The sequence below is a fragment of the Neolamprologus multifasciatus genome, chromosome 18, assembly GCF_963576455.1.
Source record: "Neolamprologus multifasciatus chromosome 18, fNeoMul1.2, whole genome shotgun sequence".
NCBI classification, from domain to species: Eukaryota; Metazoa; Chordata; class Actinopteri; order Cichliformes; family Cichlidae; genus Neolamprologus; species Neolamprologus multifasciatus.
Window position 1 is genome coordinate 32563967 of NC_140456.1, and position 16389 is coordinate 32580355.

Below are 16389 nucleotides of genomic sequence, written 5' to 3' on the forward strand. Positions count from 1 at the left end.
TGAGACAACTTTTCAGTGCAAAGGGTCAGTGGTTTGTATTTAAACCTTAGCAACATTTTCCTTTTCCTAACGTTTCCCTAAACCTCACCAGTGAACAGTGAATGCTCCAACCTCCCCGTGGCTCACTAGAGTGAAGATGGAATCGTAAAGCGACTGAATGAATTTTTTTTTTGCTTTTGGTGACTGATTGTATGTAGTTGCAAAGGTGTACAGTGCAACAACCTCAACCTGGCAATGTATTTGCACAGGTTGCCTGTTAGGAGGCAATCGGTCGCTAAGCCATACAAGTCTGAGTGCTTTGCAAAATAATTGTTTTCCAATCTATAAACGCAGGAGATTGCCAACACATTGCAGTCAGTTTGATTTAGTCTGCACCAATGAGCAAACTCATTTTCAACATGTCTCTTTGCAATAGGGGACTTGACTCAGCTGGCTGTATTCTGGTTATATTCCTGTATACCTATATACCTTAAAAGCAGGGTCGCCATCTGTGAGTTTCTGGTTGAAATGTGAATGTAAGTAGTTCATGTGAATTTCTGTTTAATGTGAGATTCTGTGGCTGTAGACAGATATCTAATTTCCACCAATTTATCACAGTTAATGACCATATTATCACAAACAGATTGCAATTTAACCCCATTCAGTCACAAACTGATAGCAGATGGATAGCACGCTGACTCTGTCTTCAGCACTGGGGTTTGGTACTCAAAGAAGTATTGCATTACACATTAGTGGTTACTTTTTTTGAATGTAATGCAGTATGTTACTTAGTTACTCACTCATTAAATTAGCACTGCTGTTGTAGAAACATGTACAAACTGATGGAGGCTACAATGTTGCAAGCCTGACTCCCCATCACTGTCTGTTACCTGCTGAAGTTCAGGCTCTGGCTCGTGGGCTGGGGTTGCGATACACTCATCTAGCTTTGTATTAGCATGCTGTCTGTGCAGATGTTTGCAAAGTGCCAAAGTTGTGTTAGCAGTGTAATACGCCTGTTTCTGTCCTGGATGTGGTTTGTATTTGTATTTGCAATAAAGAAAAGATTAATATCCATATGTCCATTCCTGAAAACCTGTAGACCGCTTCACTATTTTCCTCCTCATCCTAAAATCAGCTGGATGTAAAAAGTGCTGGAAGAAAAATGTTGTTTGGGATAATTGCCTCACCCAAGATGGTTAAATTTTTTGCATCATTTGTCACTTGTTCTGTCTGTAAACATGATAGCTCAAAATGTGTTGAATGAATATTGATAAAATCTTAACAACCTATTAAAATATGGATTACATTCGCCAAGGTCTCCAACGTCAACTTAATAATTTATCGTCTGGACATTGACACGAAAGAATCCTTAAAACACAAACTGCAGTATGAATCTGTGTGGTATGTATACTGAGATATAAAGACATATAAAGATTTAAAATACTCTGACACATTTAACCTCTGACCAAAGTGAAAATGATGCCATATAGAGCTATTGAAACTTATGTTTGTATTGACAACATATAGGCATATAGGGAATGACATACAGGCAATGTTCCCTCTAAGCTGCGCACGTGCGCAATTGCGCACTGTTGGTACGGTCTCTGCGCAGAGAAAATCTGCGTTGCGCACACAAAAAAATTCTAACCTGAATTGAAATTAAAGTAAATATGTGCCGACACTGTGTTTTAGCGAGCAAAGCGGCGTGGCTGATGTGGAGTGAAGCCACATTAATGACAACGTGTACAACCATTGGAGATGTGAGCAGGACAGACGGAACAATTGACGAAAAAAGTGTGGATTTTATACCAGTTTTTAAATTGTGTTGATCGGCCACATAAAACCAGAGTTATGATAAAAATATTTATACTTATTTATTTATTTTTATAGTTTATATTTACTGCGGGAGAAACGGTAAAAACGGCGTTTTATAAGGAAAACGCTTGAAAGCGCTCTCCGTCTGTGAGCAAAGACGAAACCAAAACACCCCCACCCTTTCCCATTGGTCGAAAAATGTACCATGTTGACCAATCAAAACATGGAATTTAGTTGTTAAGAAACGGGAGGAAGTTTTAGGAGTGACGACGGCGTTTTGAGATGTGAGAGATTTGCAACGTTTAGCACAAATCTTGTGTAGTTAGTTTGTAGTGTAGTCAATAGTTTTGTTGTGTGTGTCAGAACAATGAGGCGACAGTGATACATCTCCTGTTGTCAGGCCTGCAGGTATCAGGCTGTTGTTCTCCTTTATCTCATAGTGGACAGAAATCATTTTTTGGAGTGGCACAAATAATTTGTGTGGCATCAGATTTGATGCAGAACAGCTGATTGTTCTGTAAATAGTTTGAAATGTTTATTTAAAAATGCCATGGCTGCATTTTTAGGTAAACAGCTGCAAAAAACTTTGTTTGCATAACTCAGTTACTTTTTTGAAGAAGTAACTGTATAATTAACTGCCCAGCATTGGTCAGTATATCCTGTATTTTGCAGACAGAGAGTTACAGACTCTCTCCCAGACCACAGACTCATAATACAAGTCAGAGCTTTATTTAAAAAAAAAGAAGAAGAAGAAAGTTGTGTTTTCAAAATTGGAGTTCAAGTTTTTTTTACTTCCAATAGTGTTAACATACTACACAGGTCATGAACAAGATTTTTTTTTTTAAATTTTCATTGTAAGTGGGCTAAAGCAGTTAATTAAAAGTAGTCTAACAGAAATGTAAATGCTGTAATTTGATTATTTTAATAAACATGTAACTTGGATGGATTCGACGCTGGCGTGACCACAGTGCACACGTCTGCTGTCGCTCACAGTGCTCCACGAGATCGCTCAGGGAGTTTGTGTGTTCCCTCACACACATGAAAAATTAGAGGGCACATTGCTCACTGGGATTCTAATTATTTTGGACCTTGGATCTCTTCAAGTAAATTATGGTCAACATTTCATAGAATGTCGTATCTTTAAAACTGTTAAATATTCTGCTGCCTTTGGTTGTCCTGGCAACATTTGGGGAACGATACTTGTATATGGGGATTTTACACATCACATTATAGTTTGCATCCAAATATCATGTCTAATATGATCTCTGATCTCACTTTTACCTTTCACATCTGCCTTTCCTTCAAGCTGCCCCCAAATTGTGCCAAATTAAGAAAGTGTTGTCAAAAGAAAGAGAATGAGCTGCCTCAAAGGAAACGTTGTAGGTTTGCACTTTCTGAGTGCTTCCTGTTGAAACTGTAGTGACTGAATTTAGAGTAACACGTAACACGTTCGTATTGAAAATGTGAAGATGTAATTATAGTAACGTGTTACTTGCTGGAAAGTATTACACCCAACTCTGCACCAAAGTTATTTTGAAGGTGGCAGCTGACTGCCAATGGTCACAGACTTGGTTCACTGCTTATTTTAAGGCAAGACGATCACAAGTTCACTGGATATGGCTGCAACAATCTCCAACAACCCTTTTCCCTGCAGCAGGTCTCTGAAAATGGGTGCTTTCTCTGAGTCCAGTACTGAATGTCATTAGGTTAAAGACAGAGATTTCAGACAATTTGTTTTGGGGGCATTTTATGGCTTTTCTTTTATGATAGGGACAGAAAAGACAGAGGGAAAGACATGTGGTAAAGGGTCACAGGTCAGACTCAAACCCGAACCCAGGCCGCTCTCAGCCGTGCAGCATAAGGTCGCCTGTTCATTCCAGTGAGCTAAACCGAGCAATTTAGGTTTAAAGACTAGTATCTCAAAGTTTTCCACAATGGTCACATTTTTATTGTCACATGTGGTGTGACATTAATCACTTTCATGATACAGCAATAAGCAAACTATTATGCAACATCACACTGTTGCATAACAGCTGCAAAATCAAATTCAAAACGCTCACACAGAATCTGAATCTAAGAGTGAATCTGAACTAAGAATAAAATATATCACAGTTTATTGCTGTTTAAATTTTCCCACCTCCCCCAAAAAAATTCCACAAGACATACATGTGTAACATATGAGGCCTTATCTATTTTCCACGTAACAGTTTTAGAGTTTTCTGACCTTGGAGTTTGCTGATCTGAGCTGTGTGCTCTTTTGGAGCTCAGGGGAAGAGCAACAGCAGCATTTCATGTTTTATCTGGTGCAAATGCTGTTGTTTGAATATTAATTTTGTGAGGTTTTTTTTAATGCTTTCACAGTTATAAGTTCCATCTCGCAGAATAATTCAGCGAGTTAACAAAATAAAGTCAGTGCCACCAAGAGTGCTTAGAGGAATTAAACTGTACTACTCAGGCTTAAATTGGAAGAGAGAATCTGGCTTGTAGGACCAGTCATGAGCCAAACCGTGATGTGCTTTAAACGTGACATATGTTAATCAGTTCTAAAACACGGTGTTAACCTCTGCTGGAAGAATGGAAGAGGGCTAATATGCTCCTGTCTTTTTGAATTTGTTTTAATAGCAGCTGCACTACAACAAACTGATGGTGTAAAAGTGTTTTATGGCTTTACCCTCAGTGAAATGAATTAATGGACTCAAGGCTTGATTATATGAATGCAAAAACTGACCTTCCCGAGGTCAGTCCAGGCGTCAGAGCAACTGGGCTCTGAAATGCTCCTCAATTGGAGAAGTGTGGCTGGATAACGCTTGTGGCTCTTTTGCCAAAAAGAGACCTCATTGTCCCAAAATACACCCAGATTTCTGGCTCCTGGCTTGATTCATAGACAGGCAGCCAAGACCCTTCTGCACAGAGGATATGGATATAGACTTTGAATTAGTTGGGATTTGTTTTTATTTAGCCAGGGAAAGTTTCGGGACATTTATTTCTGTCATCTTTGGACACGTTAAATGAAATCCCACACCATCTGCCTCCGGCTGCAGATTGGAGGTGTGCTGATTAGGTGATACAAGGTAATTATATGCTGTAATTTCCTGGAGAAGCCCATTTGTATTTATTAAGAAGCTATTGTTGTGTTGCTGTTTTTGACACAGTTGTTTCAGAGAGCCGAGCATGCTGACACGCCCGGCTAAAAGATCTTTGCACTTTCATGCAAGAGATGACTGTGAGATGATGGGTTATACGTGCACAGACCTCTGCCGAGGACAGCAAATACATAAACATGTGCAGGTACCCACATATATAAAAACAGCATCAGACAACCTACGATTTTCAGCTTTTACAGTTCATCCAGTAGTGGTTAAAAGGCTCTTCATGATCCAGCCCAGTTTGTCTGAAGTGGCATATTTACATCATACACTGAGGATTTGAAGAGGCTGTAACTGTAACTGCTGCGGCGTGATTTGAGCCAGTTTGTCAGAGATCCAGCAGCCTGACGACAAAGGCCTTTTCTAGGCGATAATCAACTTTGCAGCCCACGCAGAGGCTGAGGGGCGAGCGAGCTGAAAAGATGAATCTGTTTGCTCCTGATCACAGAACAAGCTATACAGTGGGCCAAAGCCTTGCTAGTTTGGCAACGGGAAGAGTCTCAAGATTAAACAGTGCGATCTTTCTCTTGATCAGGCCCCCGGTCTGTCCTCCCCGCCATCCCTGCACCTGCTCGTCTCAGCCCCTGATGTATGTGCTCGCTGCTTCCCTTCCCACTCTCGCTCTCTCTTTCTCCCTCTCAACTTTCACTGACTGTCTTTCTTCTTCCCCCGGTCTTCCTCCACCCTCCATCTTTTTCCTTGCTTTTGATTATCGACTGCGACCCAGAACTCGTGCGAGCAAATCTATCGGAATTTCATCTCTGCCTAGCTTGCAATCACTTTCACTTGCACACTCGCACATACACCGGTTCTATGGCGTCCCACTCACTATCTGCACAGACACACACATTCGCACAAACCTATTTTGTTATTCTTTCCCTCTACACTTTAATCACAAATGCTGCGACTGTACATAATCCAGAGTAGACTCAAGCTGCTCACTCATTTCCTCTGTTTATCACTCTGTGATAAATGAGAAAGACGTTTTTTCCAATTCCGCAGCGAGAGAGAGAGATGACGTTACAATCTTTGGGACTGAATTAAAGAAGTTTTTTGGCGAGTTGCTTGGCGTAGCTTCATGACTAAATGGATGCTAAATGTCTCTAAAGTAACAGGAGAGAAACAGAATGCTCTTTTATGGATTCCTGTGGGGAAACTCTGCACTTCAAACAGAAAGATCAGAAGTCCATGTTAAGGTGCAGAACAGTGCAGGTTAACAATCAAGGACGCCGCTGAAGGGTGGATGTTTGGCGACACTGCTTTAGCCTCTGGTTGAAGGGCATTTTTTTTCTGAAAGCAAAGCTCTTTCAGGATGTTAAAAATAAACGAAGGGAGGCAATTTTCTATTTTCTTGCTGGCTCTGAATTCTGTGGAAATCCCAAAATTGTGTTACCACTTTTCCCGAGTCTTTCTCATAACATCCTGTGCCAATCCAAGCTCATTTGCTTCAATTGGAGACAGAATAGGACAGGGGTGTCGAACTCCAGGCCTCGAGGGCCGGTGTCCTGCAGGTTTTAGATCTCACTCTGGGTCAACACACCTGAATCAAGTGATCAGTTCATTTTCAGCCTCTGGAGAACTTCAAGACATGTTGAGGAGGTAATTTAGCCATTTAAATCACCTGTGTTGGATCAAGGACACATCTAAAACCTGCAGGACACCGGCCCTCGAGGCCTGGAGTTCGAGACCTGTGGAATAGGAGGATTTTGTGCCAAGGTCGTCAAAGATTTATGTTTTCTCTCCAAATAAGAAGGTTTCAGAGGGGCAGAGAAAGGGTTGCTGCAACTAAAACACTCGGCGGAGGGTAAATAAAGACCATCCCAATGGCTAACAATCATGCATGTGTTAATGGAGATCCAACAGAATTTTACACAACTGTTCTTATATGTCTTTTAATTGATTTTGTCAATATTTTGAATTCAGTAAGTTTAAAAAAAAGGAAAAAGAGGGGAAATGGTGTTTTTAATAGGTAGAAAACATAGCTTGGGATTTTTGTGAGTCAAGTAACAAAATTGTTTGTTTGTGTGTTTAGGAGCAAAGTAACCTGACGTAAAATGTATGATTACAATCATTTTCCTTTGGTGATGAATCTGATGGAAAGACACGTTTTGGCCAACAGCTCAGGTTTGTTACAGATCTGCAGAGTAAAACATTTAATATTGGAGATAACACGGTTGATCATTCTTGATATTTCATTTCATGTTATTAGCGTCGGACTGGACACCTACGCACAACAGATTAGAGCACTTCGCTCTCGCTCTGCAGGCCTACTTGTTGTTCCTAGAGTATTTAAAAGTAGAATGGGAGGGAGAGCCTTCAGTTTTCAGGCCCCTCTTCTGTGGAACCAGCTTCCAGTTTGGATTCAGGAGACAGACACTATCTCTACTTTTAAGATTAGGCTTCAAACTTTCCTTTTTGCTAAAGCATATAGTTAGGGCTGGACCAGGTGACCCTGAATCCTCCCTTAGTTATGCTGCAATAGACGTAGGCTGCCGGGGGATTCCCATGATGCATTGAGTTTTTCCTTTCCAGTCACCTTTCTCACTCACTATGTGTTAACAGACCTCTCTGCATTGAATCATATCTGTTATTAACCTCTGTCTCTCTTCCTGTTAAAAGGGAGTTTTTCCTTCCCACTGTTGCCAAAGTGCTGCTCATAGGGGGTCATATGATTGTTGGGTTTTTCTCTGTATCTATGAAGCACCTTGAGGTGACTTTTGTTGTGATTTGGCGCGATATAAATAAAATTGAACTGAATTGAATTAAATTAAATCTATCGATTAGCCATATGATCGAATCCACCACCAAACCATCCTACAGTTTCACACATGAATGTCACATATAGTACACGTTAGTGCAGCGCTTCATAAATTTACTTCATACTTCATTGCACATAGGTGTATGTTTTAAAAAGCAATACATGGAAATGTGCATTTTCAGATTTGTTCATTGTTCATCTTTGTAGGATGTGCATGTGGTTTTTTGGGGGATAAATCCTGGCTTTTGTTGTTGGTTTGTTGATTTAATTCTTAAAACACTTGCATTTTTAAAAAGATGTATTAAAATATATTTGTTGAAGACTCTTTATTGATTGTGGATTTGGTGGTTTACAGATCATTTGCAGCAGCAGAACAGTGAATCCACGATTGCTTCAACATAAACAACAGTGTGTGTTCTGGCAACCAAATATCATGTAACAAATCCAGTAAAACAGTCTGGTTTTAATGACTAAAATCTGTCTTTTTGTGTGATTTCTTGATTTTATTTATCTTTATTTTACAGAACAGGAAAAATAATTATCTGAATGCTGACACGGTGTATACTTTCCAAACGATTGTTTTAAAAGTTTCATTTGACCCTTAAGGAAATGTACTAGAAAAGTTTCCCTCTGCACTGAAGTGCACACATATCCAGGAGTGAAACCTTCACATAGAATTCAATATTGTTTGAATGCTGATGGATTTTCTTTAACAGTGTCTTGAGAAACCACGAGCCCACGATCAATAATTAATGCACATTTATGCGATTTAGTCCAGTTATTCTCCTCAATCTTTGCTAACCTTTTAATATTTCACTGCGGGGGGCCAAGGCCAATCTACTTCCCCGCTTTTTATTTTTAGCTTCGATCCCAAATATTGCCCTATTTTGGATTTTCAGACTGTTTCTGATGAGGACGGGAAGAGACAGAGAGAACTGACACTTCACTGGAGACCACAGAGCTGCTTAAATATTAAATGGATGGACAGCGGTGACACAGAAAACGCAATCTTCTTTTCCTACGGGCTTTATATCCAAATCCCAGCGGCAATTGTCTGGTCAACAAAACAGTCAAGGGATTTAGAGTCTGAAAGCCCCTCTGGAAATTTTAGTCCGAGTGCAACTGGAGTATTCCTGTGTATTATTTGTTGTTAATTTCTTTGTGAAAATAAAATTTTAAACAGCTGAAACTCTAAAACCCATACAAGCACCTTTAAGTGAAGTCTATAATAATAATGTTTTCATTACTATTATAGGTTTGATTGTACATAGGCTTTATTAGGATAATGCAGTCAGTGTCTGTCTCTCTGTGTTAGCCCTGTGATAGACTGGTTGACCAGTCCAAGTTGTCCCCCATGTGTCAGTAATGGCTTACTTGGAAAAATCGAACGAACGGACAGTAACTTAATTTCAGCATCTAAAGTGAACCCAAAATTTAAGGAAGGTGTATTTGTTGTTGACTTCAAAAGAAAACAGAAGCCAACTGAATCAGCAGCTTGGGAAGCGTTCGTGCAGGATGTCCACAATTTTCTGGGCAATCACCGAGGATTATGCTGAGCTTGTAGATAATGTGCTGAAAGCGTATCAGTTAATGGGCACCAGAATGTCACTGAAGATGCACTTTTTACATCCTCACCTCGACTTTTATCCCCACTGAACCTGATCGATGTCGGTGACCAGCATGAGGAAAGATTTCATCAAGATATAATAGTGATGGAAAAGAGATATCAGGGGAAATGTAATCCGAGCATGATGACTACTCTTTGCTCTTGCAAAGAGACGGATGTGCAGCATGAACGCAAAAGCAAGGGCCTCAAACATTTTAGAGCGTGCTTGTTTTATTTTAAGCTAAATTGACAGCAATATGCTCTGGTATGTTTTCAGAATAACAAACATGTAACAAACATATTGGTAGGAAATAGTTCCAGACATTGTGTTGGTATATTTACACTGGTGTTCAAAAGTATCAAATCGTCAGTGATATGCATCTCAGAAACCTTAACGAGTAGCTCGAATTAGATTTCGTATCAGAAATCAGTGCAACAACTTAGAGCTAAAGAGCTACTCTGAGGTTCCCAGTAGCAAACAAAACCTCTTTTGTTTTGTAGATCAGAATTATTTAAAGTTTCTTACAGTGCCCATTCGCTGCATTTCCATTAGGCCTTATTGCAGTGATGCCTAGCTTCTCTTTTTGTGGTGCACCTGCAAGTACCGAAGAGAACAGTGTACCCTGTCGCCCACATTAGTAGGGTATAATGTGGTTCAGAGCCATTTTTATTTTTATGCACTGCCTCTGTTCATTTACATAAATCTGAAAATACATATCACATCATGAAAATAGCCGCTGTTGCCATGTCTTACATCCCCGACGGTGGTCTAAAACTGTCATCACAAAAGACCCAACTGGTTTGCTTTAACTTGTTCTTACAAGTGGCCAAATATGGAGAACAATGAGGACCTAATTCTGTACTGACTGATTATGTTTTATTTCACCATTTTATGAACAGAAACACGTGTTTTGCCCTCCTCGTTCACAAAAGTGGCAGAACAGCGATGTACCAGGGGCGTCAGTTAAAATTGTGTCATTTACAAAAACTGAAATCAAACTGAATAGCTGTATTTTCTCATTTCAGCCATTTATACACCACTAACTGTGGACATGCACATTAAAGGTTCCTGCCAGGTCTTGAACTAATAGATGTTACGCATATTAAACCTGACAGAGTATTGGAAACAATTCCATTTTATTTATTTATTTTTAAAACATGCACAATTATCATGAAAATTCAGTGCTGACCTTTATAACACCAATATTCAGGGTTCTATGCAACCTCACCAGATACAGCAGAACACAATGCAATGGTGCCAAATGCAGTCTTATTTCAGTGTACTCTTAAAATTGTATATATTACGTCACACTTCCTCAAAATGCCCTGTTTAAAAATGAGCAATAATGAAAAAACTTGCATATTTGTATACACTCAAAACACTTTCTTCTCTCTCTTGTTATCTCTGTGGCACTTCTTTACTCAGTACTGGTTGACAACATTTACAACATATAGTTTAATTTTATTTGTAAGGTTCCTAAAATTTGGTGAGAGATTTTTCACTACTTAGATACTTCATATCTGGGCCACTGCTATGGGCTCAAAATGTGGTCATAAATATTTTGTACTTGTAAATCGGTTTTGTACTTGTAAATCAGGATTTATATGTGTAAAAAAAATTTGTGTGTGTGTAAAAAAGATTTGTATGTGTAAAAAAAATTTGTGTGTGCGTTAAAAAGATTTGTATGTGTAAAAAAAATTTGTGTGTGTGCGTAAAAAAGATTTGTATGTGTAAAAAAGATTTTTGCGTGTGTAAAAAAGATATTTGTGTGGACTTAGCCAAAAAAAACCCTGCAAGTTACAAGTACGAATTTTGACCCTATTTTTCTTCCTTTCATCTGATTGGTCAATGTCATGTCAATCACAAATGTAACAATCCAACCAGAGAACAGATGGGTTTGGCTGTCGGAGGGGTGCTTTTTTGAACTGCAGGTCCTTGAAGGGTAATACAGTTTGAAGCTGGAGGATCTCTATATAAATATCCAATAGCAGCTAGGTCCCCTAACTTTCAGTTGCTGTTGAAAGGATAAAGTTGTGGTATATCAGTGGTTAGAAATACCATTATTACTTTAGGATTAGTTTAACACAAAGTCAGGGCTGACCCGGGACCATTGCCGTGAGTCACAGTGCGCAGCATAAAAGTCCTTTCACATCAGACGCAGGATGTGCTGCTAATGCTAACTGCTAACTAAAAGCAAAGGATCCAGAATTTGTTGCTGGCTGCTGAGCTCTGTGGGTTTTTGCAGCAGCTTTACCTGTACTAGATGCACCTGCTCCTTGTCTTTTCTATCTCTGACTTTATGTCCTCTACAAGAGTTTCTGTTTTTTTTGCTAGTTCTTCAAATGTTCAATAAAAACATCTATGCTAATTCATAACGAAGAAAGCTTTGTAATGAAGACTGTCATTTCCAAAACACTGCCCGCCCCCACCCCGCGGTCCGCAGCGCTGTTGAAAAGGCTGTGGAAGTCCCTATATTAAACACGTAGACCTGTGACACAAAAATCACCAAACTCGGACGACCACAGACTGTTTTCCTTCGTGGTGATGAAGGAAAACGCTGGGTTGGCATGTAAAAGGGCATTTATTCCCTTCAAAGACCTGCAGTTCAAAAAAAGCACCCCTGCGACAGCCAAACCCATCTGTTCTCTGATTGGATTGTTACATTTGTGATTGACATGACATTGACCAATCAGATGAAAGGAAGAAAAATAGGGTCAAAATTCGTACTTGTAACTTGCAGCGTTTTTTTTTTTTGGCTAAATCCACACACAAATCTTTTTTACGCACGCACAAATCTTTTTTACACATACAAATCTTTTTTACGCACACACAAAATTTTTTTACACATACAAATCTTTTTTACACACACACAAATTTTTTTTACACATACAAATCTTTTTTACACACACACAAATTTTTTTTACACATACAAATCCTGATTTACAAGTACAAAACCGATTTACAAGTACAAAATATTTATGACCACATTTTGAGCCCATACACTGCAGACACCGACACTCGCTCCTAACAGTCATCTGCACCATCAATTAGGCAATTATGCATGTACACTGAGGTCAGGCAAGCTTCTAAGGATGCTCCGTGGTGTCCTTGGAGATTATGTGCAAGTTTCTATGACAGGGCAAGCAGACAATTAAATTACAAATTATGTTTCTTTTGCTGATGGGACCCTCGGGGCACCCCGGGTGGTTTGCTGTTAGTAATCTTTGCGTAGCCATTACAGCCATTTGGACAGTTTGTCGATCAATCACAACAAAGGGGGTCAACAGCATTAAAACACTGCTACATTATCAGTGTTCAGCGGGAGTAGCACATGTACAACAAAATCCTGTGATTGATCATATGCGAGAAAGAAGAGGCGCTTGTTTCCCACACTGTGAGAGCCCGCCGGTGTAGCACGCCCCCCATTCACTCTCTCTGGCGCTCTGTCGTCCGCCGGGTTGAGCGACTGAAGCTGCCTGGGAGAGAAACAGCGAGGAGGGGAGAGGAAACGGAGCGATATGGCGAGCATCAACATGGGGCCGAGACCGCTGCTGCTGCTGGAGCTGGCGTGGGCTCTCCTGGCTCTCCAAGCGGTTTACGTCCGATGTCTTAACGGCGATGAGGACCAGAGCCAGGACACCGAGTGCAAGATGAAGAGCGTCACCGTGTCGGCGCTGCCGTTTTTAAGAGAAAACGACCTGAGCATCATGCACAGTCCCTCGGCCTCTGAGCCCAAGCTTCTGTTCTCTGTTAGAAACGATTTTCCCGGGGACGTGGTGGTGGTGGACGACCTGGAAAACACTGAGCTCCCCTTTTTCGTCTTAGGTGAGTTTTTCTTTTTCCAACACGCTGCTGTGTGGGGTCATTAGCCGCCAATTAAGCGGATAAAGCCCCGCTCGCTCTTTATTACTACACCGGAGCAGCTGTTTATTAGCTAGCGCCTGGCTACATACCATGGCTCCACTGGTTTGGGAAATGTTATAGGCAGCATAGCAGCCCAAATATGTAGCTAATGCGATTAGCTCCGTTTTACGGGTCATAATTAGTCCGCCAGTGGTTGATAATTAGTCTGTTATTGATAGCGTAGTGAATCAACACTTAGCACTTGTTTTTGTATTATATTAGGCCGCACAGCACATGCGCATAAAAATAGAGTTTGGGTTTTTTTTTTTGTAATAAATAAAAACCATCATTAGAGTTGTTTAGGGAGCATCATTTTAATTTTCTGTGTTATTGCTTGTGGGTGTTTTACCCAGAGTGTGCACACGTGGTTCGGTTAGCTACATGTGTAGGAAACTGCTTGCTAGTTAAAACACTAAAAGCACAGCCGAACTCCTCTTACACCACACTGTGCTGCAACTTTTAATTTGGTGTCTTTTTTTTTTGTAGTTGCTTTTTGTTGCCCATTTCTTATGTTGTGTTACACACAGTAGAATTTACGCCCGTCTTGTGAGTTTTCAAACTTTATTAAGCTTCATCGAGCTTTAGGCCAACGCAAGTTCACGTTAACTGGACATTATGCTTTGTTTCAGTAACACTGGGTCAGGCAGAGAGCGGCAAAGTTTGCAGTGAAGTTTGCTGGCCGCTGTCCATGGTGCTGAATCTCAGCGCTTCTTTGCAGCGCCTGTTGCTGCGGCTGCTGGGGGCCAGCATATCCCCCCCTGCATATTCAGGGGCTCCGTGTGAGCTGCAGTGTCACGTTTACACCGCGTTTTAGGTCCGCTCTGTCTCTGCTTGGTGAGGGTTTAAGTGTTGTTACTGGAGTCTCAACTGGTTTTGATGTGTCCCAAGTCAGAAAGCAACAGGAAACAGTGAGGCAACATGTCAGATACGCCTTAGTGTTGTGACTGTTGGATCAGTGGAGCTTTTTCTTGCCTGTGACACTTTGATATGAGGTGTGAGCTTAAAATCGCAGTCTCACTCTATTTTATTTAAGAAAAAATTGCAACAATACGTATATAGAAAAACAGGCATAGCATAGCTCAGCTATTCTGTCTGTTGCTTATATTACTGTTGAGTCATTTTTGGATATAATTTTCATGCTTTGTCAGATACACCATGATACGGTTACATGATTAGCATCTTAAATCTTTATATCACCAACAAATCCTCACTACTGAAGTGGGACTTTTTATTAGATTTCTTTTTATTTTAAAAGAAAAAAACCTTTTTAATATTATAATCCTTTTGTTATTTATGTAAAGCCTCTGTTTATTTATTTGTATTACTTTAATTCTTAAAATATTTAGATGTCACAACATGAAAAGTAAAAACAAAACTTGCACTCACGCTGCTGGATGCCATCATCACTAAATACTTGTGTGGTTTGCTTTTAATTGTTACCAGTAGGGCTGGACGATATGGCCTAAAATCCATACCGCCGTATAATTTGAAGCATGTGTGGTAACGATATATATTGCGATATATTATTTTCTTCTGTATACTGTATTTTCCGCACTATAAAATCCTTTAATTTTTTCAAAAATCGACACCTTAGGTTAGTCATTAATATACTGCAACAACATGGGAATAGAGCAGAATTCATTCATTAACTCAGCGGTCTCCAATCTTTTTTGCGCCCGGTTTATGCCCGACAATATTTTCATGGACCGGCCTTTAAGGTGTCGCGGATAAATACAACAAAATAAAACTAGTACCGGTACCGAAAAAAGAAGATTTATTCATAACACACGTGAAAAGACCCAGGAAAACCGAGTAAACGATAAAAACGAAAACAAAATAACGCTGAAAACCGATAAAAACCCTGATAAACATACATTTCACACCTGAGCCTCAACTCTCGTGGCCCGGTACCAAACGACTCACGGACCGGTACCGGTCCCCAACCCCCGGTGAGGCCCGGGGGTTGGGGACCGCTGCATTAACTAATCAGTGGTACAGATGTGGAGGAAGCGCAGTGTTTGGCTTTCCTCATAAAATGTGCTTCGTCTCTTTGCTATTACTGTCGCCCGGCATAATTTGCAGATGATATTGCTCGCAGCTGCTGCGATGCTTTCGAACAAAACAGGCGCAGCTTGATGACACCATCAACATGCCGTAGAGCGGTATAGTCAAAATCTCTACCGTTGGCCAAATTCATATTGTTTCTACCGAATACCGTTTATGCCGCCCACCCCTAGTTATCAGTATTACTAGAAACAGAGAATAACAAAAATAACAAGATTCATACTGTTTGAATAAATCACATTTTAACAGTATTTAAATAGTTCTTGAGATACTAGTAGTAATAGCACAGTAATGCTTCAAAAACCAACACATAAACTTAGAAAACCAAAGGAATGAATATTAATTATAACTTGATTTAACCACATTTAAGCTTGAAATGGATTGGTGGAGAAAAACAAGAAATGGTTTAAAACAAATAAATTACATTTGATCAAAAATATAAAGGTAAAGCAAGTATTTTTTGAGATTATGTAATAGAATAGTTATTGTCATAACCATCTTTTTAATGAATCCACTAAAATACATAGGAGCGATTGCTCTTTTGTGGAAGCTGACATGTTGTCTTGCCATCTTTACACAGTGGTCGACTGTTTTTTCTAATCAGTCACATACTGTAAGTAATACGTGCTATAAGTTACTTATAGGCAAGGCAAGGCAAGTTTATTTGTATAGCACAATTCAACAACAAGGTGATTCAAAGTGCTTTACAGAGACATTAGAAACAAAAACAAATAAGACGCATGATTTAAAATTGATTAAAACAAGCAAACAAACTCACTAATTAACAAACAAACAAACAAACAAACAAAACAGTATATAAAATCAAAACAGATAAAATCAGAACAGTAGATAAAATCAGCAGTTAAAATGTAAGTTTTGAAATTTAAGCTTAAGTGCGGATTTGGTGTTTTATTCAAATGCAGCTGAGAACAGGTGAGTCTTCAACCTGGATTTAAATAAACTGAGTGTTTCAGCTGATCTGAGGCTTTCTGGGAGTTTGTTCCAGATATAAGGAGCATAAAAGCTGAATGCGGCTTCTCCGTGTCTGGTTCTGACTCTGGGAACTGATAAAAGACCGGATCCAGATGACCTGAAGGATCTGGAAGGAAGCTTATAG

The 16389-nt window shown here is 39.8% G+C and overlaps 1 protein-coding gene and 1 long non-coding RNA gene across 11 annotated transcripts in view; both read left to right on the forward strand.

The window, feature by feature from the left end:
- The first annotated feature begins 12650 nt into the window (after positions 1 to 12650).
- astn1 (astrotactin 1) overlaps positions 12651 to 16389 on the forward strand; it is a 587946-nt gene continuing 584207 nt past the window's right edge. For 5 of the 10 annotated variants that reach the window (XM_085141198.1, XM_085141199.1, XM_085141203.1 and 2 more), the window contains exon 1: positions 12651 to 13130. In XM_085141198.1, the coding sequence (XP_084997324.1) occupies positions 12824 to 13130 (307 nt within the window). In that variant the 5' untranslated portion in view covers positions 12651 to 12823. The remainder of the gene's footprint in view (positions 13131 to 16389) is intronic. The other 5 variants (XM_085141200.1, XM_085141206.1, XM_085141201.1 and 2 more) reach the window with 2 other exon arrangements.
- Positions 13137 to 16389, forward strand: part of LOC146498419 (uncharacterized) — a 65443-nt gene continuing 62190 nt past the window's right edge. Inside the window, exon 1 of the long non-coding RNA XR_014870831.1 lies at positions 13137 to 15916. This is a non-coding gene — a long non-coding RNA (uncharacterized LOC146498419). The remainder of the gene's footprint in view (positions 15917 to 16389) is intronic.